Source organism: Rhineura floridana, chromosome 10 (genome assembly GCF_030035675.1).
Source record: "Rhineura floridana isolate rRhiFlo1 chromosome 10, rRhiFlo1.hap2, whole genome shotgun sequence".
Taxonomy (NCBI): Eukaryota; Metazoa; Chordata; class Lepidosauria; order Squamata; family Rhineuridae; genus Rhineura; species Rhineura floridana.
Genome location: NC_084489.1, coordinates 88860946 through 88884416, shown reverse-complemented (window position 1 = coordinate 88884416; position 23471 = coordinate 88860946). Strand labels below are relative to the sequence as shown.

Sequence of the window (23471 nt, the reverse complement as noted above, 5' to 3'; positions counted from 1 at the left end):
TCTGGGGGGCCTGCAAGCAGGATCTGAGTGCAACAGCCCTCTCCCCCACTTGCGACTCCCAGCAGCCAGGATTCAGAGGCATACCACCTCCGAGAGTTGAGGGAGAACACAGCCATTGTGGCTAGTAGCCACCGACAGGCAAATTCATGGAGAAGGCAGCCAATTCTTCTCTTCAGCCATCCTCTCCCCCATTTTCCTGCATCTGTTTCAAGGACTGAGTAGGGAGACCGCAGCCAGATTTACAGACAAGGAGGAGTGGTTGGGATGGTCCTTTTTGGCACCCCAAACAGAGCGGACGGCTTGAGCCCGTTACAGTGCCCCATCAGCTTCCTCACTTCGGATTAGTCACCTCCACTTGGAAGAGAAAAAGGCTGATCTGGTGAACAGATTTAGGAGCAACTATCTCGTCAGCCAGGCCAGGCCAAGGCAAGAGCAGAACAGGGGACTGAAAGCGTGACCCGGACTGTTTATTCAAATACACATTTATGTACACAGCGGAAAGGGCCCCCTCCGTGTGTCCGGAGATCCTCCCTCCCTCCCATTCACAGCATCACCAATTAGATTATGGATATAAAGACAGGCAGAATCCCTTCTACGCAGCAGTCAAGGAGTTAACCCTGAAATTGCCTTGGTGTTTATGTCCCTCCGGCCCCCAAACTATTTCGCCATCTCTTCAGCAACCGCTTTGCTCATTTTGTCCCTGAGATAGGCTGTCCTCTGCCACTCCGACTTCAAGTCGAGCCATTCGTAATAGGGAACCTGCGACAGACAGGGAGAGAGCAAAAATAGGTCAAGCGTTGGCTATCAGAGCCCTGCCAGGCTCATTCTACACCCGGGCACAGAAGATCAGTCAAACTCAAAGGGCGGGGAATTCTGTGATTGCTGAAAGACCATCCAGGAGCCACAGAAATCCAGCTGCTGCAAAACAGAATTGTGGCCCGGGGAATGTCTGGATCTAACCTCTCTCTCCTCCCCCACTCCATGGCCAGGTGGGAGGACTTGTGACTAATCTAGGAAGGAGGAAACATTGAGAACAAGCTCTCATGCCTAAGGCCTCCTTGCTTTTGTTCCCACAATGACAATGAGGACTAGATTCTTTCATTTAACACCAGCCAACTCACAATTGCTAAACAGAATATACAACTGACAGTTATTTATTCCCTCCTCCTCCTCTTCGAAACCAGGGTGGCTTACACCAATAAAAACACAGCAGAAAAATGGGAATCCATAAGAACTCAACATCAGATTGAAGCATAGCACTCAGCTACTTGTGTGTGTGTAAGTGAAGTGCCCTGGCCTGCTTCTGCATCAATGTGTCACCATCTTGGTCCCTAGCAAGTGGAGATCATCACACCACCAGACTGCAGTGCTCTGAGTCAGGTGTTGGCGAGGGAAGGGAAGGGGCCCACAGACCGCCCAGATGGCTGGCCAAGGATAATCTCCCTCCCCTTCCACTCCTGTGAATTTCAATGCCCCAACTTTGTACAAACAAGCAAGAGGTCAGCACCTGGTGGAATGAACGCCAGAGGATCTGCAACTATGGAAAAACCCACCAAAGTTGTAGCACAGAGCTTAAACTCTGGGATGGGCTGAAACGACGACGGCTTGTCCGGGAATAAAGTGGTCTCATGCACAAACTGGGTTCAGCAGGAGAAGGCAATGGGCCTTCAGAGGAAGGAACAGGTACCGCCTGAGCAGTTTGGGGAGTCGTGGCAAAGGGCGTGGGGAGAGGGGCTTTTAAGTTCCTATGGACTAGTTCCCTGGTCAGTGACGCCTGTGGCACCTCCTGCATTGAAAGGTCATTTTTAGTTCCTTAAATCAGAGGCCTGAGCCATGTTCATGGCACAACTGTAATCACAGAAACAAGAGTGATGGGTTGTGCCATTTTGAAGAGCAGGTGTGGAAATTAAAATGCAGACACGATTCTTGCACGTAGAAAAGCTGCCATGCACCAAGTCAGACCACGTTGGCCCATCTAGCTCAGTACTGCCTACTCTGACTGGCAGGGACTCTCCAGAACAGCAGACAGACTTTTCACCCTGTCACGCTACTGTTCAATGTGCAGGGATCAGTCAAACATGTGGCTCCCCCCACCTGTCACCTGAAGTGGTACAGCCCAACAACAGGACCATCCCACGCAACTGCTCCGGCTGCGTTGGCACTTTGAGGAGACCACGAAGACAAGAGAGACAGTTACCCCGAGTCATGACGGAATCATGAAAGACCCGAGAAAGAGACTTGGCAACGTGGCACCATTCAAGCATCTTGGAACACCTCATACAGGTGGATACATTCTCTCTGGAAAACCAGCTCTACATTTTGATTGCGTAAGCAAGCTTCATGTTCACAGAAGAGAGTTGGGGTGCCGCGATGCCCAGGAAGTCACCTTCTACCATCTGTGGGGCACCCAGGTGCGGTGCATGACTCTGGGACAGGGGTGGGGAGCTGGATCTCCTGCCCCCCTTGGAGCCACCCACCTGTCCCATGAACCGGTGTCGTGAATTTTACTTCCAACCCTGGCAACACAAGCTCCCTGCCACAGGAAAGGCAGCTCAGCTTGCGCGTGGTAAAGGCTAGAGTAAGGAGTGCATCTTTGAGGGTGTCTCATCGGCACTCATTCCCCCCCATCCCACTTGGCTCCCAACGGGGGAAAGCATTAACTGTGCCTGTCTCAGATATCCCCCCCTCACACACCTTCCCCTCCTTTCCTGCAAGCTGCCGGAGAAGAGAGCAGGGTGCTGAAGGCTACAGAGCTATAATTGCTTCCAAGGAGCTAAATAATGAATGACCCTGCACCCCCCCGCCCTGGTCTGAGTGCAACCTTCTCCCTCCGCCCCTGCAGCCCTCCTCCTTTGGCAGGCAGGCAACCTGAGAGACGCCTGAGGGAGCCGGAACAGTCAAGAACTTGAAGGGAAAGCGCTTCCCCACCCCCCAGCTCCAATCCATCCCCAGGAAATGTGGCAAATGAATGCAGAGGCTTCCATCATTCCCTGGTCAGGACTGGGAAGAGAACAGGGGAGCAGCGTGGGGGAGGGGGCTTCGGTCCCACCCCCCTGCCCGAACCAGGCAAGGGAAGGCTGCCTCATTCCCATTTATGCCACCGCAACAATCTTGTCTATAATTGTGCAGACGAAGTGCATTTGCAAATACCTTTTTATTCTGCATCAGATATTCTGCTTCTGGCAGTGTGTGTGTGTGGGGGGGGACTTTTTCATCCTGAGGGCCACATTCCTAAATAGGCAACCTTCTGGGGGACACATATCAGCAGTGGGCAGGGCCAGAGGCAACACATGGGTGGACCCTTGGCCTTTGCTCAGTCAGCAATATTCCACAGACACATAAATTCACTGATTTCTACCTGTACACTCCCAGCATCTCTCCATCCAGGCATTGTCAGGGCAAGCACACTTTCCAGACAGGTAAAAGCAGAAGGAGGGCCAGTGAGGAGTGAGGCCTGGAGGGCCACATTTAGCTGAGGTTCCCCACCCCTGCGTAGAGCAACAGGATGGGTCAACGTACTACACAGGGCAGGACCCCAAAGCCCCACTCAGCCCCTGCTGGGCACAGCCGTGGCATTTACAGACCTATCTGTGTGGCCAAATAGGGACTAAAAACTTGCTTTTTACAAATCCCTGAATGCTAAGAGTCTCGGGATCCTGTGTCCTAACCCGGTACAACACTGAGCAGTCACAGAATACACACTCAGGCCCAGCCCTCCTTAGCACAGCACTGCAGCACACTTGCCCCAGTAACTCACGTCAACAATCAAGAAACCAGCGGCTTGGATGTGCCGCCGGGCCATGGCGGAGCGCCCCATCAGGTCTTTGCTCCGGTTGCTGAAGTCTGGGAAATCCCATCTGAGGAAGGCAAGCCTGAAACAGGGCAAGGGGGCAGCGGAGGGAGAGATTACAGCACTCAGCACCGGTGTGCACCCCCTTCAATGCCTTCTCCCTTTCGGGGAGCATCTGCCTGGCCAGCAGCGAGGGTGTTCCCCCTGAGCACCCCTTGTGTGGCAAGTGTTAGTCAATGAGACACTTCTGATGCCGTGGGGCAAGAAGGGGAATTGTTGTTGTTGTTATGTGCCTCCAAGTCGGTTACGACTTATGGCGACCCTATGAATCAGCGACCTCCAAGAGCATCTGTCATGAACCACCCTGTTCAGATCTTGTAAGTTCAGGTCTGTGGCTTCCTTTATGGAATCAAGCCATCTCTTGTTTGGCCTTCCTCTTTTTCTACTCCCTTCTGTTTTTCCAAGCATCATTGTCTTTTCTAGTGAATCATGTCTCCTCATGATGTGTCCAAAGTATGATAACCTCAGTTTCATCATTTTAGCTTCTAATGATAGTTCTAGTTTAATTTGTTCTAACACCCAATCATTGGTCTTTTTTGCAGTCCATGGTATGCGCAAAGCTCTCCTCCAACACCACATTTCAAATGAGTTGATTTTTCTCTTATCTGCTTTTTTCACTGTCCAACTTTTGCATCCATACATAGAGATCGGGAATACCATGGTCTGAATGATCCTGACTTTGGTCTTCAGTGATACATCTTTGCATTTTGAAGACCTTTTCTAGTTCTCTCATAGCTGCCCTCCCCAGTCCTAGCCTTCTTCTGATTTCTTGACTATTGTCTCCATTCTGGTTAATGACTGTGCCAAAGTATTGATAATCCTTGACAAGTTCAATGTCCTCAGGGAATTAAAAATCCCAAATGCTAGGGGAAGGTTTTAGGAAGGAACTCGGAAGGCAACACCCTTCCTTGAGTTACACATGGGTCCTCCACTGCAGGATCGTGCCTAGACTGCACAATGCTACGCTCCAGGAGACGGCATCTAGAAGGAGCCTTTGCCCACCTGGTGACCCCCAGATGCTTTGAACTTCCAACTCCCATCAGCCCCAGTTTTGTATGGCCATGCTGGCTGGGGCTGATGGGAGTTGTAGTCTGAAACACCTAGAGGGCACCAGGCTGGTCTAGTGCTTCTCAAAGTGTAAGAAGCCCTTCCCTTGGGAGGTGCAGACTGTGGGCAGGGGAGGGATGCGCTGCTTTCACCCAAGAAAAGGTGCGCTTTGGCTTTCCTACAGTAGAAATGACCACAACCTCCACTTCCCTCATTCCAATATTTTGCAATTACCCTTCCAATAAATGGCAACGATCACTACACGAACTGCTTTGGCAGAGAAATGGACAAAACAAATCTGACCTCAACGACATGCTTTGATTCAATGGGCTAATTTATCATGTTCTTCAACCGTGGGTCCCCAGAAGTTGTTGGGACTACAACTCCCATCATCCCTAGCCAGCTTAATCACCGGTCAGGGATGATGGGAGTTGCAATCCAACAACATCTGAATACAACCTTGCTAAACAGACAAGGTGGTCGTAGGATCTCTGCCACCCACACGTAGGGCTCTGGGGACTGATCCTGTTGGGATAAGCCAATGAGACACTCTCTAGATGTTGCTGGGCTCCAACTTCCAGCAGTCAACGGTCTAGGACAGCCTTTCCCAACTAGTGGGCCACCAGATGTTGTTGGACCACAACTCCCATCAGCCTCAGCCAGCATTGCCAATGGTCAGGAAAGATGGGAATTGTGGTCCAACAACATCTGGTGGCCCACTAGTTGGGAAAGGCTGGTCTAGGAGGAGGGGAATTTGGATCCTACAACATCTGGGGGTCATGTGGTCAGCTCTACTTTTGTGGTCTATCTTCTGGCGGCCAAGCTGCCTTTGCTCCCCAAGCTCAGACTTTAGCTCTACAGTGCTGGCTTGCAGGGGACGAACCCTATCCCGTCCCCGTTTCCAAAACCCAGCACCTTCTCCAGAGGGGCTGGTAAATACAGAGCAGCCTTTTCTCTCGCTGCTTCAGATCAGCAAGGGCAGGAATCCCCCCTGCCCCAAGAAGAGGTGTGGGCCCACAAGGGACAGAGGTTGATTGGCAGCCTAACCAACAGCCAGGAAGACTCACCTTCTGGCCTTGGACGGGAGAGGTTTAGAGCCCTTGGACCGGGCCAGGTGAGGAGCAACAAAGTCAGTCACGGGAAGGGGCTGGTTGTCAGAGTCAAGCACCATCTCGGCGTCTGTGAAGGAACAAGAACAGACGCTCCTGAGCCTGCAAGTCTCCTGAAGGTATTCAGAGCCAGTCCCATAGGGGGCACAGGGGGCCCATTCCAGGCGGGGGAGGGCCCTGCCTCTGCCTTGCCAGCCGTGATGGAGAGGCGACTTGAGACCAGCTGTGTTTGTGCAGAGTGACAGGAGGCCTGCGGCTTGTCTGCAGCATTGGTTTATCCCCAGCGCCCCACAGAGCGAGGGGTGGGGCCCACAAGGGACAGAGGTTGATTGGCAGCCAAGCGGGCCAGCCCTTGCTGTGGAGTAGGCGAGTGCCGCATTTGACAAGGCTGCGAGGGACAGGCAGGCGGTTCGGTGTGGGGTAAAGGGGCAATGGGTCGCTGGAAAGGGAAGCTTATGAGGACCCTCTTATGTTCTCCCTGCACCCCCAGCAGCCTTTCCCCAGGGTCTACCTCTCTGCTTGCCATGCGTAGGGCGGGTGTAATGAAAGGCCCAGCTGGCTGATGTTGGTGGGACTTACGTTGCAGTCCAACACCGCCAGGAGGATGCCAGGTTGGGGAAGGCTGCTCTTACCCATAAGGCTTCAGCAGGCCCCAACTCTTCTTTTGCATGTGATGGCAACAACACAGAGGTTGCTTCATCTGACAACGAGACGTTCTGGGTGACCCCCAAAACATACATACAGCAGAACAACCCAGTTCACCAGCAGTGGGGAACCTCAAGCCTGTGGGCCTAATCAGATTTCCCCATTTGACCTGAAAGGCTGTTTTAGCCAAGCCACGCCCACCTACCAACATATGATGGGGAACTGCAGGGAAGTTGTGACTGGGCCAAAATGGGTTGAAAGCACTGCCAATCAGCGGATCCAGGGCACGCGTGAAGCCCTACGCAGAGTGTCCTACGCAGCTCTTTGCAGGCTCCGCCCATCAGCTGCCTGGCTCTTTGCAAGCCCTCATGATCAGCCGATTCCACAAAGCTGTGCACGGTGCTTTGAAGCCCTGACTACTGAAGTGGTGTGCTCTGCGTGGGGCGAAAGCAGGTCACCTGACATCATTGTGGTGTCAGGTGATTTACAAGTGGGCGGCCCTGCTCACCCATCAGACTTTGTCTGTAGGGGCTGGGGAACACAGAAATGAACAATATCGAAACAGAAACAACATAAAATAAGGAACAAACAGCAGGCAGAATAACTTAAATTTCGGGGTGGGTGGGAAACAGGAAAAAACAGCAGATAAAAATATAATCAAATAATAAAAGTTGCTGTTTTTAAAAAAATGGAAATGGACTGCCTGCAAGTCAATCCCGACTTATGGCGACCCTATGAATAGGGATTTCATGGTAAGCAGTATTCAGAGGGGGCTTACCATTGCCTCCCTCTGAGGCTAGTCCTCCCCAGCTGGCTAGGGCCTGCTCAGCTTGCCACAGCTGCACAAGCCAGCCCCTTCCTTGTCCGCGACTGCCAGCTGGGGGGCAACTGGGCTCCTTGGGACTCTGCCGCTTGCCCACGGCTGCCCAGGTGGCAGGGCACGTAACCCCTGAGCCACTCACTGTGGGGGTGATCTTTAGCTGGCCCTTGACACCCAGGAGACACATGAGTGGGGATTTGAACTCACAGACTCTGGACTCCCAGCCAGGCTCTCCTCCCCAGTGCGCTATACCAGCTGTACATTTTTTTAAAAGCATGGGCAAATTGTTGTTGTTGTTATGTGCCTCCAAGTCGATTACGACTTATGGCGACCCTATGAATCAGTGACCTCCAAGAGCATCTGTCATGAACCACCCTGAGGTCTTAAACTGGTTTCTGAAACTTAAGTGAAGGTGGCACAAGGTGGACCCTCATCGTGGGCTGCCGTGTGGAGAGATGAAGCCAGACCACAAGCATGTTTGCAGCTGCCCTCCCCTTCTCCACCTACAACTGTGCCATGAGTGGGGGCTCACCAAGCAGCCAGCCCCAGATGGTGTCCACCTCACAGCGCACTCTCGCCTGGTCTCCAGCAACTTTCTCCACGGCTTCTTTGAGACTGATCTGCAGGGGGGTCACCTTCCTGCCCCCTTGAAGCTCCTTGATGCCCAGGGCTTCAGGCGGCAGGAACGGCCCCTTGTAGTCGGTGCACTCCAGCCGGGCTGTGGTGTTGACGTGGATCAGTTTGAGCCGGGAGTTCTGCCCTTTTGCCGAGTGATCACCTTGGGAGAGAGGAACCAAATAAGAAGCAGATGAAATCCAAAGAGAGGGACAAGCAGCGGTGTCTGTTCATTCTGTACCTCCCCATTCTCTCTCCTAATTGAAACGGGGCCTAATCCAGCAGGCAGGGTTCCTGCCGAACGCAAGAGTATCGCTGTATTCTTGTGCATGTCTCACTGATTTCTGCAGAGCTTGGGAAAGTTACTTTTTTGAACTACAACTCCCATCAGCCCAATCCATGCTGGCTGGGGCTGATGGGAGTTGCAGTTCAAACAAAGTAACTTTTCCAAGCTCTGGATTTCTGCAGGGCTTGTGCAGGAGAAGGTTCTGCTGAGCTGTGTGCTCCACGCATGGCCTCCAACTATTCTTAAGTATTTTGATGTATTTTATTGATGTAGTGATGTATTTTTATATTTGTGTTTTTTTGTAAGCCGCCTTGAGGGCCTTTTGGGCAAAAGGCAGGATAGAAATAAATAAATAAATAAATAAAAATAGCTTGCGCTGGGATGGGACAGTATGAACTCATTGGCAGCTGGGTCCCAGCATCCGTCCTACTAGACAGTCGCAGTTCCCTTCTCCCCTCCCCCCCCCTCGCACACACTTCAGGGATCGCTTCCCCCTGCCAGACAGAATCCGGAAGTGACTTACAAAGACAGCTAACGTACAAAATATTCAATAAAAATCCTCTAAAACACTCAGCCAAAATCACTCAGCAACAGATAATGAAAATATAAATGGACTGCCTTCAAGTCAATCCCGACTTATGGCGACCCTCTGAATAGGGTTTCATATCCCGCCTGTCCTCCAAGGAGCTCAAGGTGGCATACATGGTTCTCCTCCTCCCTATTTAATCCTCACAACAACCCTGTGAAGTAGGTTAGGCTAAAGACAAAAACTGGCCCAAGGTTATCCAGTGAGCCTCATGGTTGAGTGGGGATTTGAACCCTGATCTCCCAGGTCCTATTTCGACACTCTTATCACCACACTGTACATACATAAATGTAAATGTACTGCCTTCAAGTCAATTTTGACTTATGGCGACCCTCTGAATAGGGTTTTCATGAGGCTGAGAGGCAGTGACTGGCCCAAGGTCACCCAGTGAGCTTCATGGCTGTGTGGGGATTCGAACCCTGCTCTCCCAGGTCCTAGTCCAACACTCTCTAACCACTACGCCACACTGGCTCTCTAACCGCTCCCAACCCAAGTAAGAATGAAGACCAAATATAAGCCACCCAAAGCCCAATGTGTAAACATCTGCGCCGGGCACAGGAGGATGACAAAGCCGGCACTAGGGAAGCCTCCCTGGAGAGAGCATTACACAGTTGGGGAGCTACCACTACAAATGCCTGTTTACTCATTTTGATGTGTAGAGGCCCAAATCATTTCGGTCCCTTTCGCCTACGATCCCATTTCCTCGCTTGGGCCCTGGTGCTGCCACCCAAGATCTATTCTGCCCTCAGTCTACCCTTTCTTTTGACCTCTTTGCTTCCCTCCTCCTGACCTCTGCCCCCCCCCCAGCTCTACCACCCTCAGCTATCTGAAGGGCTCTTGCTGCTACACCTTTGCTCATTCTCCCTTTCTCCCCCTCCCCCCCCCCCGTGTAGAGAGATCCCTCCCTGAACAGGCACAGGGTGCCACCTCTCCCTTCTTGTGTCCACATGGCCCGGCTTACTCTTTGGTTTTAAGCACATGCAAGGGCACCTGCCCTCCCTCCCCTCCCATTCCTTAAAGAAGTTTGTAAGCTCCTTGTGGGGTGTTGGTTTGGTCCCTGTTAGGCCTCCACACGCAGGGGTGGGAGACCCGTGGTCCCCGATGCTGCTGGACTCCACCTCCCATCCTGCCAGCACGGCCGATGTCCAGGGAAGATAGGAGCTCTAGTCCAGCAACATCAGGCCACAGATTCCCACCCATTGCTCAAGGCAACAGTAGGGAGTTGGATCCACCCAGCAGGCCAGATCCTGATCTTCCTCACAGCTCACAGGCCAAGTTTGACCTCCCGGTCTCCTGACATCGCAAGGAGATCAGGCAAGCCCATTTTTGCCTGTGCAGTTTGAAATCCAACTGTGGGGACAAAACTGGTTTTCTTCAGAAGCCCGATTCATCGGCACCTGCAAAGCCACTGCAAGCGCTGTTGATCAATGATGCTTGCAAAACCCTGGTTTGGCTCAGCTGCGTCTTTACCTGCCCACGTCTCACGTCACATATGACAGCTGGTGCAGGCAGGCAAAGACGCAGCTGGGCCGAACCAGGGTTTTGCAAGCATCACCAATCAACACTGCTTGCAACGCCCTGACAGACAAAAGAAAGGACTTCTTCACACAACACACAGTTCAGCTACGAAATCTGCTCCCACAAGAGGCAGTGACGGCCACTAACTTGGGACACTTTACAAGAGGATTAGACCGGTTTATGGAGCAGTAAAGGGCTCTCAATGGCTACTAGCCACAAGGGCTATGTTCCCCCTCCACTCTCGGAGGCAGCGCGCCTCTGAATACCAGTTGCTGAGAATCTAGAGTGGGGGGAGTGCTGTTGCACCCAGGTCCTTCTTCCGGGCTTCCTAGGGGCATCTGGCTGCCTGTGAGAACAAAGCGCTCAACCAGATGGGCCTTTGGCCTGATTCAGGAGGCAGGGTTATCCTCTCAAGATACACATATTCTCGACACAAGCTCCTAACTGCATGAGCCAGAGATGCAAAGTACTTATTGAACCTGTTTGTAGGGGACAGAATAGGGAGAAAACACCACGGGCACCTGTTCGGAGAAGTAGTCAACGCGTAGTAACCCTGGAGCCTCTCCTTCCTGGGTACAATATTTTATTTTTTTCCCCTTGTGAGGCAGCGCCACCTAGTGGCCGATTCCCAATTCCAGCCACCGGCCAAATGATGACGAAAGAAACAAAAAAGACCAAGAGACTCTTCATGCTGGAAGGGGTCACTGGCCAAGGCAGGCTGAACTCAGCAGCTATGCAGCTCTTGTCCTGGCCCTTAGATCCTATGCCTTCTACGTGAAATCTTTACCTTTGTAGTCCCTTTACTACCAATCCCTATATATATATATGTATATGTATATATGTGTGTGTGTGTATTGTGTTGTACGTATTTTAATTGCATGTATTTTAATTCATTTTAATGTTTTTGTGCTTTTATTGTTTGTAATTTTATTATGTAGATGTTTGATTTTATTTTTGTAAGCCGCCCTGAGTGCCCTATTATAGGGTAGGGCAGGAGAGAAATCTTTTAAATAAATAAATATACCTCCTCCCCCCCCCCCGGTCAAAAAAAAACCCTCACTGGGCCCTTGTGGCATCATCTCCTCGTACCTAAGAAGTGAGTGTGAAACTCCGGCACCAGCACTTTTTGCAGATGGGCAGCCTTCGCTTCCTGCAGCGCGCACAATGACCACACCAGGTCCAGCAGCAGGGGTGGGTCTAAGTCGTCCAAATGGCTGTCCATCCCCTTGTGGATCTGAGAAGGAATAAAGCAGTGGCTGTTGGGGGGGGGAGGAATCTCTAGGCCAGCCTTGGCCAACCTGGTGCCTTCCAGATGGTTTCAACTAGGCTGGGGCTGATGGGGGTGGTAGTTGAAACCATCTGGAAGGCACCAGGTTGGCCAAGGCTGCTCTATGTTGTCGGTACCGAGCACTGTATGCCGATAAACCATTTAACCGATTTCGTCCAATGAATGTTGGGAGATTCAAGGAAAGCATAAGGAAAGCACGCTTCACTGAAGCGCTGGAATTCGCCCCCACAAGAGCCAGTGATGGCTGCCAACTTGGATGGCTTTAAAGGAGGATTAGACAAATTAATGGGAGATGAGGCTAGCAACGGCTGCTAGCCACAGCGGCCACGTTCGGCTTCTGATGCTGAAGGCAGGACGTCTCTGAACACCAACTGAAGAAGGGCTTTTCTTTAGTCTGCCCTGAATCTCCCAACATTCAGCTTCACAGGATGAAACAAAATCATCCGATGAGCTGCTGTGCTCAGGTTCTGCCAGCCAGCTTCCCATTAGGGCATCCGATTGGATGCTGGGATGCTGGACTAGATAGGCCAAGCCCGAACCACCAGAGCTCGTAACAATCCTGAATCTCCGGTCCTCCCTGGTTTTATTTTTACCTTCTGGGGAGCAAATTCAATCAGATTTAACACACAGCAGAGCTGCTGCTCCATTTCCACCTCCCCCCCCGATAATAAAAGAATTACCGCACTATAGAAGTCCTCCCTGCAGCTGGGATGGAAGTTCAAGCGAGCAAAAGCAAGGACGATATTGCCAAGTTGGACGGGGGAAAATTTGCCGGCACTGTCAATGGTGTACTAAGTGGGGGGGGGAAAGAAGGAAAAAAGGGATGAGTTCATTTATTTAAAACTTTCCTATAGTGCTTTTCTGCAGCTCACAGTCCCAACACAGAGAAGAGACGAAGACAACTTTAACCGGCACACTGATGTTCCAAAATGAAATCAATCAAGTCACAGTGAAGCTCCGAAAGATAGTCGGAAAGGGCTTGAAGGGGAAAAGGTGGGCTCCATTAATACAGGCCATCCTTCCTGTGTTGAAGAAAGTGGAGTGCACGTCTTCCACGTGAGAAGGGGAGGGTGACAGCTGGGAGCAAGAAGACCGCTGAGGCCCCCCGGAGGAAATCACACACCCAACGCCGGTATGACCCAGCGGGGCAAGGGGATGGGCGAGGGCTTTGGGCAGTAAGCCAAAGGAGCCAGTGCGTGGCTTCTGACTATCCCTGCTTGCACTTCGGTCCTGTGTCCCTTTAGCATCGGCCCTTCTTGCCTCAGTCCCTGCAGATTTCATCACAGCCTCCCCAGGCTCACGGCCGGCTGGCCGACTCTCAGATCAGGAGCACTGCCAAACGAAGAGCTTTGCAAAAGCAAAAGTCGGGGATGGTGCTCAGGTTTTGAGAAGGATCCATACAGAGCGCTGCCATCATGGAGCAGGCCCGTGCCACGACCGCAAGGTGCGTCTGGTGCTGAGTGGCGGTAAGGGCCACACCAATCTTCCGAGGCTTGCTCTTGGCTTTGCTCAAAATTCAACCCCCCGGCCGCCCCAAAGGCACCATGGCTGCCTTTTAAAAATGTTTATGGCATGCGCACCCAGGACCTACGCCCATTTTAACTGATTGGAGTGACAGCCACTCACTGTGCACAGCCTGTGCGCTGGCTGGAAACACAGGCCCTCCCGCGGAATATCTCTTCATTTGATTTCTATCCCAGCCTCCCAAAGGAGCCCAGGGCAATGGTAAAACTGTTAAAACATTCTAAGAGTAGTTAAAACACAATCTCAGGTAGTGATCTCAGGGTTGCCAGGAACAGCGAACTTACAGCCATCAAATGTCTGGGTAAGCAGGAATGTTTTCAGATTTCTCCTAAAGTCAATAATGAGAGAGACAGACAAACCTCACCGGGAGAGCACTTCACAAATGGGGAGCCACCTCAGCAAAGAATAGCCAGGAGTGGTCTGAAATGCAGCCGCCCCCCGCAACTCTTATGTGGTGTTTCTTATTTAAACACGGCATGCTAACGCAAACGCACTGCCTTGCATGAATGCTGGGGTGGGAAACTCCGATCTGGGGGGGATATGTGCCCCTCCAAGCCCTTGGGACTCTCTGCTCTGCTCCCTCCTGGACTGGTTTCACCTGGCTGGAATGCATCTTTGAGCTGTGACAACACCTGTCCTGCTTGTCTGGATAGAAAGGGGTGAGCTCCTGGCTGCACCCACCACTAGTCTGCGGCTCCTGGGAGGCTGCCCACGAGGGCATGCAGCCCTCAGCTGAAAAAGGTTCCCCACCGCCACATTAATGAGCCAAAAGGGGCCCCGCCGTGGAGATTGGGGATTGACGGCTGTCTAAGTCCTTCCCGGTTTTCTTTCCGCTCACCTTGGCGAAGGCCTCAAAGAGGGGTAGGTTGAGCCACTTCAGGTAAGCGAAGGACTTGAGGCAGCGCACGACATCCCCGTGGGTCAGCTCTGGCACACGGGGGTGGAGGTCTGAGGCAATCTTCTGGAACACCTGGCTCTGGTGGAAATTCAGCTTCCCTGAAGTAGAGAGAAGAGCGGTTGCTTCAAAAGAGAAAGAAGATCACCACAGAACAGGAGCGGGAGGGAAGAAAGGGGTCTGCCGTCCAAGCCTTCACTGTTCGCTCTCCGTATGCGTGGGAAGTAACTTCATAGAATCATAGAATAGTAGAGTTGGGAGGGGCCTATAAGGCCATCCAGCCCAACCCCCTGCTTAATGCAGGAATCCAAATCAAAGCATTCCCGACAGATGGCTGTCCAGCTGCCTCTTGAATGCCTCCAGTGTCAGAGAGCCCCACTACCTCTTTAGGTCATTGGTTCCATTGTTGTATGGCTCTAACAGTCAGGAAGTTTTTCCTGATGTCCATTCGAAATCTGGCTTCCTGCAACTTGAGCCCACTATTCCATGTCCTGCACTCTGGGACGATCGAGAAGAGATCCCAGCCCTCCTCTGTGTGGCAACCTTTCATGTACTTGAAGAGTGCTATCATATCTCCTCTTCCATGGGGCTTGTCCTCATACAAGGGCATGCGGAAGACTGTAGCCTTAATCGCCTGCTCCAACTCCTAAGTCAATGCCCTAGTCCACCCTTCGCCAACCTGGTGCCCTCCGGATGCTTTATTTTATTTATTGATTGCATTTATATCTCACCTTTCCTCTAAGGAGCCCAAGGTGGCGTACAAACATGGTTCTCCCCCTCCTCATTTAATCCCCACAATGACCCTGTGAGGTAGGTTAGGCTGAGAGACAGTGACTGGCCCAAGGTCACCCAGCAAGCTTCATGGCTGAGTGCGGATTTGAACCCTGGTCTCCCAGGTCCGAGTCCAACACTTTTAACCACTACACCACCACTGGCTCTCAAACATTCCCCTCAAGCCCAGACAGCGCAACCACCCTAGGATGTGTAGGTGGAAAGCAGACCCTTCTCGTACTCTTCGGTCCTTCTCATGCTCTCTTCTCACACCCTCCTGCCTGGTCAGCAGTCTCCCCTTCATCTTCAACCACAGACCCACCCAGCTCCCCAAAAAGCCTTTTCTGGATCAACCTGTCCCTGTCCCCACCAGGGCTGTGGAGTCGGAGTTATGGAGTCGGAAGCAATTTTGGGTAGAGTCAGAGTCAGCAGAAATGTACCGACTCCGACTTCAAAATAGAATCAATATTTTAATATTAATATTAATTTATTAACATTAATAAATTAATACACATTTGCCATTTATGAAGGAGTCGGACAGTAGAAAAATAGAGGAGTCGGAGTCAAAGGTTTGATGTACAGACTCCACAGCCCTGGTCCCTACTGTCCGGTTTGTGACCCATCAACTCCCTCTAACCCCAGGTCCACAACTCCTTCAAATCCTCTTCAGGACCCTCCGTCTTAGGAGGCAAGCGGCAAGGGACAGGAGGGTGGCGCATCTGCGTCCAGAACCCTGCCCATCGCGACTTGGGGCAGGGCCATCACTCAGGGATAGAGCATCAGCTTTGCGTCCCAGGTCCAGTCTGCCGCATCTCTGGGTAGGGCTGGGAAGGCCCTTTGTTTGAGACCCTAGAGAAGCCACTGTTGGTCCGTGGAGAGCAGGCGTGGGAAGCCTGCGGCCCTCCAGGTGTGGCTGAAGTACAACAACCGTCAGCCCCAGCAAGCATGGCCAATGGCCAGGGATGATGGGAGGTGTGGTTCAGCAACATCTGGAGGGCCAAAGGTTCCCCACATCTGACACAGACCAATGGTCCAACTCAATGTCAGCCAGTTTCCTGTCCTCCTTTGGCACTGTACAAAGGTGGCGACAGAGCCAGATCTGGGGCAAGCCCTTCTCGGTCACTGAAAGAGGACACCGTGCAGTCCTGAGGAGACCGACTGACCAAGGCCGCTCACCGTAGGCAAAAGACAGGTCCAGGAGGATCCTGGTGCTGAAAGAGAAGTGCTTCTGGACCAAGTGGTACGACATGGCCCGGAGCAGGGGGATGGAACGGCGGTTCTGAAGCGCTAAGGCCACGGCGACTTTCCGAATATCCTCGGGGCTGAACTGCTCAGCCAACTCCAGGGCCTGTTGACAAATACAATGGGCACGAAAAAGAGATGTAGGCCTAACAGGGAAAAACACATTATCAGCATGTTTCTCCCCAAGACAGCCTGAGGCGTCTGGCATTTCTAACCTTAAGGCACAAAGGCAACCCTTTTCCAGTTTCCTCTGCCTTAAGCGGTTTTAATTTCCAGCCTTCTCTGCCTTTATTGACATGGTTGTTTTACTAATGCTATTTGATGTTATTGACTGTAAATTGTCTTCTGCTGCGTGATTTGATTTGATGTTTTTTACGCAAAAGGTCACACGTGCATTTTATAAAGAAGTTAATACATAAACAGTAACTTCCCCACACCACCATCCCAGCCAAAGATCCAGCCATCTGCTGATACAGGAGACCTTGGTGGCCGCTTGACATGACACAGGCGCCCAGCAGCCTTTCACGGTAGGAGAGGGAGCTGGGCTGGAGCAAGTGGGGAAAGGAGCACTCAGCAAGGCGTGGGCAACTGGCCCCTTCTCCAAGTCAACACTTATATTGGGAGTGGGGAGCCTGAGGCCTGGGGCCGAATGTGGCCCTCCACGAATCGCTATCTGGCCCTACACTTCCCAGGCCTACACCCATGCCCAAGTTACATCCATCACCACATTATCGATTGCTTTTGGCTGGGTGGAACAGAACTCCAATAAAGCGTCTTCCTTGCCTGAACAGAGGATGCAGAAATGAGTGTTTGTGTGTATCCGTGTGCACACAGGTAGAAACCTCTGATGTTTGTGTGGCTGGAATGTGGCCTCCTGTACAAAGGTAAGCACGCGGCCCTTGGAAGACTGGCCAGGACAGAATGCGGCCCTCAGGCTGAAAAAGGTTCTCTGCCCTTCATTTATGTGGCTGAATCAAAGCAGCGGTGAGGGAAAGAGCCTAAGAGTCTGCTACCGCCCCCGCTCGCTCCAGGGCCCTCCCTTGGAGACGTCGTGCTCAGTCCGTGGCCTTAGCCTGAGGCGAGGTCAGAGGCAGGAGGGGGTGAAGTGTTGACAATGTCTGTGGCAAGATGACCCCCAGAGCTCACTGCAAAGTCTGTGACCTGTGAGCTAGAGGCATGTGCTGTGGCAGCTGATATGGCCCAATCCTCACCACAGAGGAAGGCAGGCATTCAGTATAACAAGGCTGCAGAAGCTTTTGGGGGTGGGACGATTTCTCCCCATCACCAGACTCGCTAACACCTCAAAAAGAGCACTGATGTGGTCAGAAAGCTCTGTCCATCCCCCGCCCCACAATGAGGAGGAAAAATCTGTGGCAGACAGGAAGAGGTCCCTAGAATGAGTGAGTTCAGAGGCAGGGATTCCCTTGCAACTCCCCTGTGTTGGACCGTACCGGTTCCGGCCTCTACCTTATCCTCCAGCCGCTCCATCAGTGCTGGGGAGAGAGCCCCCACTCTAGCCATCAACATCGCCACCATCTTTGGGTCCTCAATCTCCGTCCAACGCAGCTCCAGATGCTTCAACAGGTCGCTCAGAAGCTCGACCTGAGGGGCGCTGGTGGCCACATGGTCAGTCAGGAAGGCGAGCTGCTTGAAGGTCATCCGCCTCATCCGCCAGCGCACCTCCTGCTCCACAGAGCGCACCTCCAGCTGGCTCCGCTCCAGCCCTAGCACGTAGAGTCCCTTCAGGAGGTTCACCAAGGCCGTGTTGTAGACCTGAGAAACCTGGACACAAAAGAGAGGGGGGGGGCAGAATGGGGCAAGTGCCTCTGAATCAGCCTCCCTCCAAAGTCTTGGACTCCCAGCTTCCTGGATGGCATTGGGTCGGTGGAGGATATCCTCAAATATACACGTTATTTAAGCACAGAATGTGTCTTGATGCACACATTTACCCAAACGTGGGTACCCAGTGCTGGCTCTAATTTTAGGGGGCTCTCAGGATAGATGGCTGCAGCGCCCCCATCCCTACTCCCTGTCCTTTTGCCTTTGGGCCCAGTCTCCACTGTTGCCTGAGGAGAAAGGGCAAATGAGTGAGCAAGCACCAGCACCTCCCGTCCCTCACTCATGCTGGCTCTAAACCCGAGAGGGAGCTGGCAAGCAGGCAGCAGCAGCACGGCCAAGAGGCTCCTACTATGGTTTGGGCATCCTTGCTGACCCCCGATGCCAGCTCTCTATACACCCTAGGCCAGCCTTTCCCAACTAGTGGGCCACCAGATGTTGTTGGACCACAATTCCCATCTTTCCTGACGATTGGCAATGCTGGCTGAGGCTGATGGGAGTTGTGGTCCAACAACACCTGGTGGCCCAGTAGTTGGGAAAGGCTGCCCTAGGCCTACCTACTCCTGACACCTCCTGCTCAGTTACTTCCCCAGGCTTCGGTTCCCACCTGCTCCAACCTACTGGGAGGAAGGGCGGGATATAATTATTATTATTATTATTATTATTATTTCTGCACCTCTTGAGGGCAAACTCCACCACACCCTTGCTCCATGATGAGCTCGAGCCATGCTCTCTGGGCCCACTGCAATTTTTGGTGCTTGTCAGTGACTACCCTCCTTTTCTTGCCATTACACTCAATTTAGACTTGGGAGGGCATGGCGAGAGAGGGTCCTTGTAAGGGGTACTACAACTGCGTGTATGTGTGTGTGTCTGTCTGTTACATTTATATCCCGCCTGTCCTCCAAGGAGCTCATGGTTCTCCTCCTCCCTATTTAATCCTCACAACAACCCTGTGAGGTAGGTTAGGCTAAAGACAAAAACTGGCCCAAGGTTATCCAGTGAGCCTCATGGTTGAGTGGGGATTTGAACCCTGATCTCCCTGGTCCTATTTCGACACTCTTATCACCACACTGTACATACATAAATAAATGTAAATGTACTGCCTTCAAGTCAATTTTGACTTATGGCGACCCTATGAATAGGGTTTTCATGAGGCTGAGAGGCAGTGACTGGCCCAAGGTCACCCAGTGAGCTTCATGGCTATGTGGGGATTCGAACCCTGGTCTCCCAGGTCCTAGTCCAACACCTTAACCACTACACCACACATGTGTACATATCCGCACACAGAGTCCACCTACAGGTTCAAGTGGTATACCCTATAATTCTTCCACCTCATGCTACACAACAAGTTGTGATGCCCTGATCAGTTACAATGCTGGTGGGTGGCTGTGAGAGAAGACACTGACTTTCTGCCTAAGCTGCCTCTTGCATGGTTGACAAACACGGCTGTAAACGAGCCTGCAAGCCAAAATCACAACAATCAGCTTGGTATTTCGGGGTGACATGTACACAGTTCTAACTGCTTAGTGGTACTAAAATAGGCACTCTTGCTAGACACAAGAACTCTGTGCCTGGCAACAGCAGTGATGGGCAGGAGAGATGGCAAGAAACCCATAAGCAAACAGGTTGGCTCTTCCCTGAGGAGTCACAACAGCCCAAGCCCAACTTGTAACAGGAAAGGATATTTTGATAGGGCCCGCCTTTTACTTGCCACACTGGTTTGATTCTTATTTGCCAATGTCGTCCAGGGTTCAGAAAACTGGACTTTGATCAGGGAGGATCTGAGCTCATTCACTACCTGCAAATGGAAGAATAACTTCTCCCTCTCAGGGTTGTTGTGAGGGGAAACCCAAGGCGCTGTACACCTCCTTCGCGTTAACTGATGCCAGGTCCAGCTGCATTAAGTCAATTTCAGATCTGCATCCCTGTTTGTAACTTATTGCCTGCCATAAGCCTCTAATGAAACAAGCTCAAAATTGGAATCAAGAAATCAAATTCAGTAACAGGAGAAAAAACACGTCCCCTTTTGTGTGCTCTCTGCCAGGAGTGAATAAGAGCTTATATTTGTCTATCACTTTTATATTCTAGCGTTCCTCCAAGGGCCACAGGCCAATGTACATGATTCCCCCCCTTCCCCATTTTATCCTCACAACAACCCTGTGAAGTAGGGTGACTGTGACTGGCTCAAGATCACCCAATGAGCTTTGCCGCAGAGTGGGGATCTGAATCCAGGTCTTCTGGGCCCTTGTCCAACACTCTACACTCCTACTGAGTCTACATATACCGAGGTGTGTGATTTCTGAGGCCTGTCAGGAAAAGGAATCACTTTACCACTCCAAGCAGCAGCTATCGGACTCTTTTCACTGGAGAGAAATGGAACCTACCTGTTTGTGTGTGATCTGAAGCAGGCGGTGGAAGCGCTCATCCTTCAAGATGCCATCTGGGTCCAATTTTGCCTCTACCACCAAGCGGGAGAGCCGGCTGATGATCATGGCTGCTTCATTCCCATTAATTGGGTATAGCTTCTCTAAATCCAAGAGGTTCTCTGTGGTGGTTGATGTGCCAATGAGGTCCCCCAAATCGTCACGCTCGGGGGGAGTCCTGTACACCTGCTCCTTGACTGAGAGTTTGTCTGTGGGCCTCGAGAGGCTAAACGTGGCCAAGTGGGCAAAAGGGGTTTGGGGTGGTCCTCTGGCCATGGCCACCTTGCCTCCTGAGGAGATCAGGTGCGCTCGGACACACAAGGGCGATGGGACCCTGTAAAGCTGACACCAACGATGCAGCAGCTTAGCTGCCATTTTATAGCAAGACCTGCAGGGGGTGAGGAGGATGGAAAGGAGAGGGGCGCTGGACTGGCATCAACTCATCTCCAAGGTTCTACCTAAGAGGGGGGAAAAAACATGAAGGCAGCCGGTAAAGGGGAGAATAATTTGTAATCCTGAAGAAGTCAAAGCACAGCTCTACATTTCACTAACACCAATTTTGGAGTAACTCTAGGCAGTATCCTCCGAGAAGGGCATTGAGAAGCTGGGCAGAAAACTAAAAAAGGTCTACAAGAACCGTCAAGGATTCCCACAAGGCAATCCTATCCAGACAGGTCGCAGGAATATGCTTAGCTCTGGGAGAAAATAAAAGATGAAGGATTCAGAGGGAGAATAATCTTATAGTACAACAGAAGCTACCATAGTGCTACATTGTAGCCATAACATTGGGGGGGGTGAAGAAGACGAAGAATCGTCTTCATTATTTTAAATATTTCAAAAAGAAACAATCACTTTACACAAGAAGATATATTTTGGTTATACTTCCAGGGAACATGTAATAAGAGTTGTAAAGGAATTAAATATGAAGCTTGGAGAGGAGAGCGGCACCACAGCATTCCCTTCCACAGAAACTTTTATGATAAAAGTTGAATTATGATCATCTAGATTAGCATGATAGAGTTGAAAGTGGCCTATAAGGCCATGTAGTCCAACCTCCTGCTCAATGCAGGGATCCAAATCGAAGCATTAAGAAGAGCCTGCTGGATCAGGCCAGTGGCCCATCTAGTCCAGCATCCTGTTCTCACAGTGGCCAACAAGGGGCCTTATAGGCCCCTTTCAACTCTATCATGCTAATCTAGATGATCATAATTCAACTTTTATCATAAAAGTTTCTGTGGAAGGGAATGCTGTGGTGCCGCTCTCCTCTCCAAGCTTCATATTTAATTCCTTTACAACTCTTATTCCCAAAAGAGGGCTGTCCAGCTACCTCTTGAATGCCTCCAGTGTCGGAGAGCCCACTACCTCTCTAGGTCATTGGTTCCATTGTCGTATCGCTCTAACAGTTAGGACGTTTTTCCTGATGTCCAGTCGAAATCTGGCTTCCTGCAACTTGAGCCCATTATTCCATGTCCTGCACTCTGGGATGATTGAGAAGAGATCCTGGTCCTCCTCTGTGTGACAACCTTTCAACGACTTTAAGAGTAATAATACTGAACTGCCTTTCAGGATTGTTGTAAAGAAGCACTTTAAAGAGTTTTATACATGGGCTGGGTTTTTTTTAAAAAAACGACTTTATAATACACTGCTACCTGGGAGCTTTTTACAGAAGGATAGAATAGCGAAGTGGGGGATGAGAGCCGACATGAATACCGAACAATTAAAAAATGAGTACAAAACAGAACATCCCTGGAAACTCTTGTGGTTAAGCTGAGGGCAGGAAAGCTCAGTGGGTGGAGCTGCCGCATCCCCACATGCCGGGGAGGGGGAAAAGGGGGGCGCCCCCAAAAGCAGTACCCCTTCACCCCTCCCCCTCGCCCGGGCCCCTCACCCTCCCGGAGCAGCCAGAGCCACCTCGGACGTTTCCGCCACCGCCAGTCCTGACCTCAAACAGTACCCACCCGCAAGGCATCGGTTGAGGTGAGCGTCGCGCGCCGACCGCATCACTTCATCCGCGTCAAAGCGCCATTTTCCCCATAGACGTTGATAGAGAATATAGAGGCACAGCCAGTTTCCGGGTTCAAACTGAACGATTCTCCTCCCCCCCCTTCCGCTATGGCTATAGAATCAAAGGGGTTGTTTCTTTAAAAAAAAAAAAGCTGCAATCCTATGCACATTTACTAAGGAGTAAATTCCATTGAGCCCAATGGGGCTTGCTTCTGAGCAAACATGCCCAGAATTGTTTAAAAACAAAAGCTTCAGAGAGGAAATAAAGGTCTGGATTAGGACAAGCAGGAGTCCCGGTCTTTGGTGCTGCTTTTTATTCCCTTTTTCAGCGACAGGTATAATGAAATCACACTTTCACCCTCAGAAACATATGAGAACCCATATATATCTATGGGCGCCTCATCCTGGTCGTCTCTCTCTGTGCCCCGGAACTATTGGCTACCCTTAAGGAAGACTGGAAAAGCTGCCAACGCCATCTTTTCTCAGGGCACAGCTAAGCCGCGTCTCACGTTCTGTAAGAGCGGACCAACCGGTGGATTGGAGGCGAAGGGAAGGCGGGACTCAGCTTGTGTTACGGGATAGGCGGAGAGGAAAAGCACAAGCCACACCTCCGGAGGCCGGGAGGGCTATATATAGTCGAGCGACCACTTGTTATTCTTTTTAGTGCGGGAATTTGCGTGTGGTGTTGTGTATTTTGGGAGTGTTATAAAAGGGAGGGTGGTGGGACTTTTTCTTAATTATGACGGTGATAGCGGAGCTCTACGTTTATGGAATGCAATTGGGTGGCTCAATGGAGACATTGTTTTTTTCCCTTTCAAATCTTTATTTTAATTTTATTTTTAAATTTCTGTTCTGAAGCCAATCTCTGAACATTTTAGTATCATCCTTTCTTTTATAGATTTTACCCAGTTTATGCGCTGCTTTTGCCAGACCTGTAGTCACCTTCTTGCAATCTTAAGCTTTGTAAAAGTGAATCAGTGCGACGGGCAACTTGCAGCCTGCTCTTATGTGT

General features: G+C 51.3%; 1 protein-coding gene and 2 non-coding genes across 6 annotated transcripts; all 3 read right to left on the bottom strand.

Annotated features, from left to right (window-relative positions):
- Positions 1-446: 446 nt before the first annotated feature.
- TBRG4 (transforming growth factor beta regulator 4) lies at positions 447-22519 on the bottom strand. 4 transcript variants are annotated; one of them, XM_061587066.1, is made up of 11 exons: positions 22414-22519; positions 20417-20913; positions 17664-17978; positions 16131-16302; positions 14127-14284; positions 12445-12555; positions 11566-11710; positions 8004-8249; positions 5965-6076; positions 3758-3872; positions 447-759 (listed from the first exon to the last, which is right to left on the bottom strand). In XM_061587066.1, the coding sequence occupies exons 2-11, from the start codon at positions 20828-20830 to the stop codon at positions 658-660; spliced, it is 1890 nt and encodes a 629-aa protein (XP_061443050.1). In that variant the 5' UTR covers positions 20831-20913; positions 22414-22519; the 3' UTR covers positions 447-657. The 4 variants fall into 4 exon arrangements, with proteins under 4 accessions (XP_061443050.1, XP_061443052.1, XP_061443051.1 ...); XM_061587068.1 differs by having other exon boundaries at positions 22398-22477; XM_061587067.1 differs by having other exon boundaries at positions 22344-22421.
- LOC133365707 (small nucleolar RNA SNORA5) lies at positions 6262-6399 on the bottom strand. Its single transcript, XR_009758299.1, has one exon. It is a non-coding gene; the product is annotated as a small nucleolar RNA SNORA5 (small nucleolar RNA).
- On the bottom strand, positions 17309-17445 carry LOC133365709 (small nucleolar RNA SNORA5). The gene has a single exon (XR_009758301.1). It is a non-coding gene; the product is annotated as a small nucleolar RNA SNORA5 (small nucleolar RNA).
- Positions 22520-23471: the final 952 nt, after the last annotated feature.

Coding starts and splice junctions, on each gene's coding strand:
- TBRG4 (XM_061587066.1), bottom strand. CDS start 20,830: ATGGCAGCTAAGCTGCTGCATCGTTGGTGTCAGCTTTACAGGGTCCCA. Junction 17,979..20,416: donor TTCAGATCACACACAAACAG/GTAGGTTCCATT, acceptor TTTTGTGTCCAG/GTTTCTCAGGTCTACAACAC. Junction 8,250..11,565: donor GTTTCACACTCACTTCTTAG/GTACGAGGAGAT, acceptor CTCTCTCCCAAG/GTGATCACTCGGCAAAAGGG.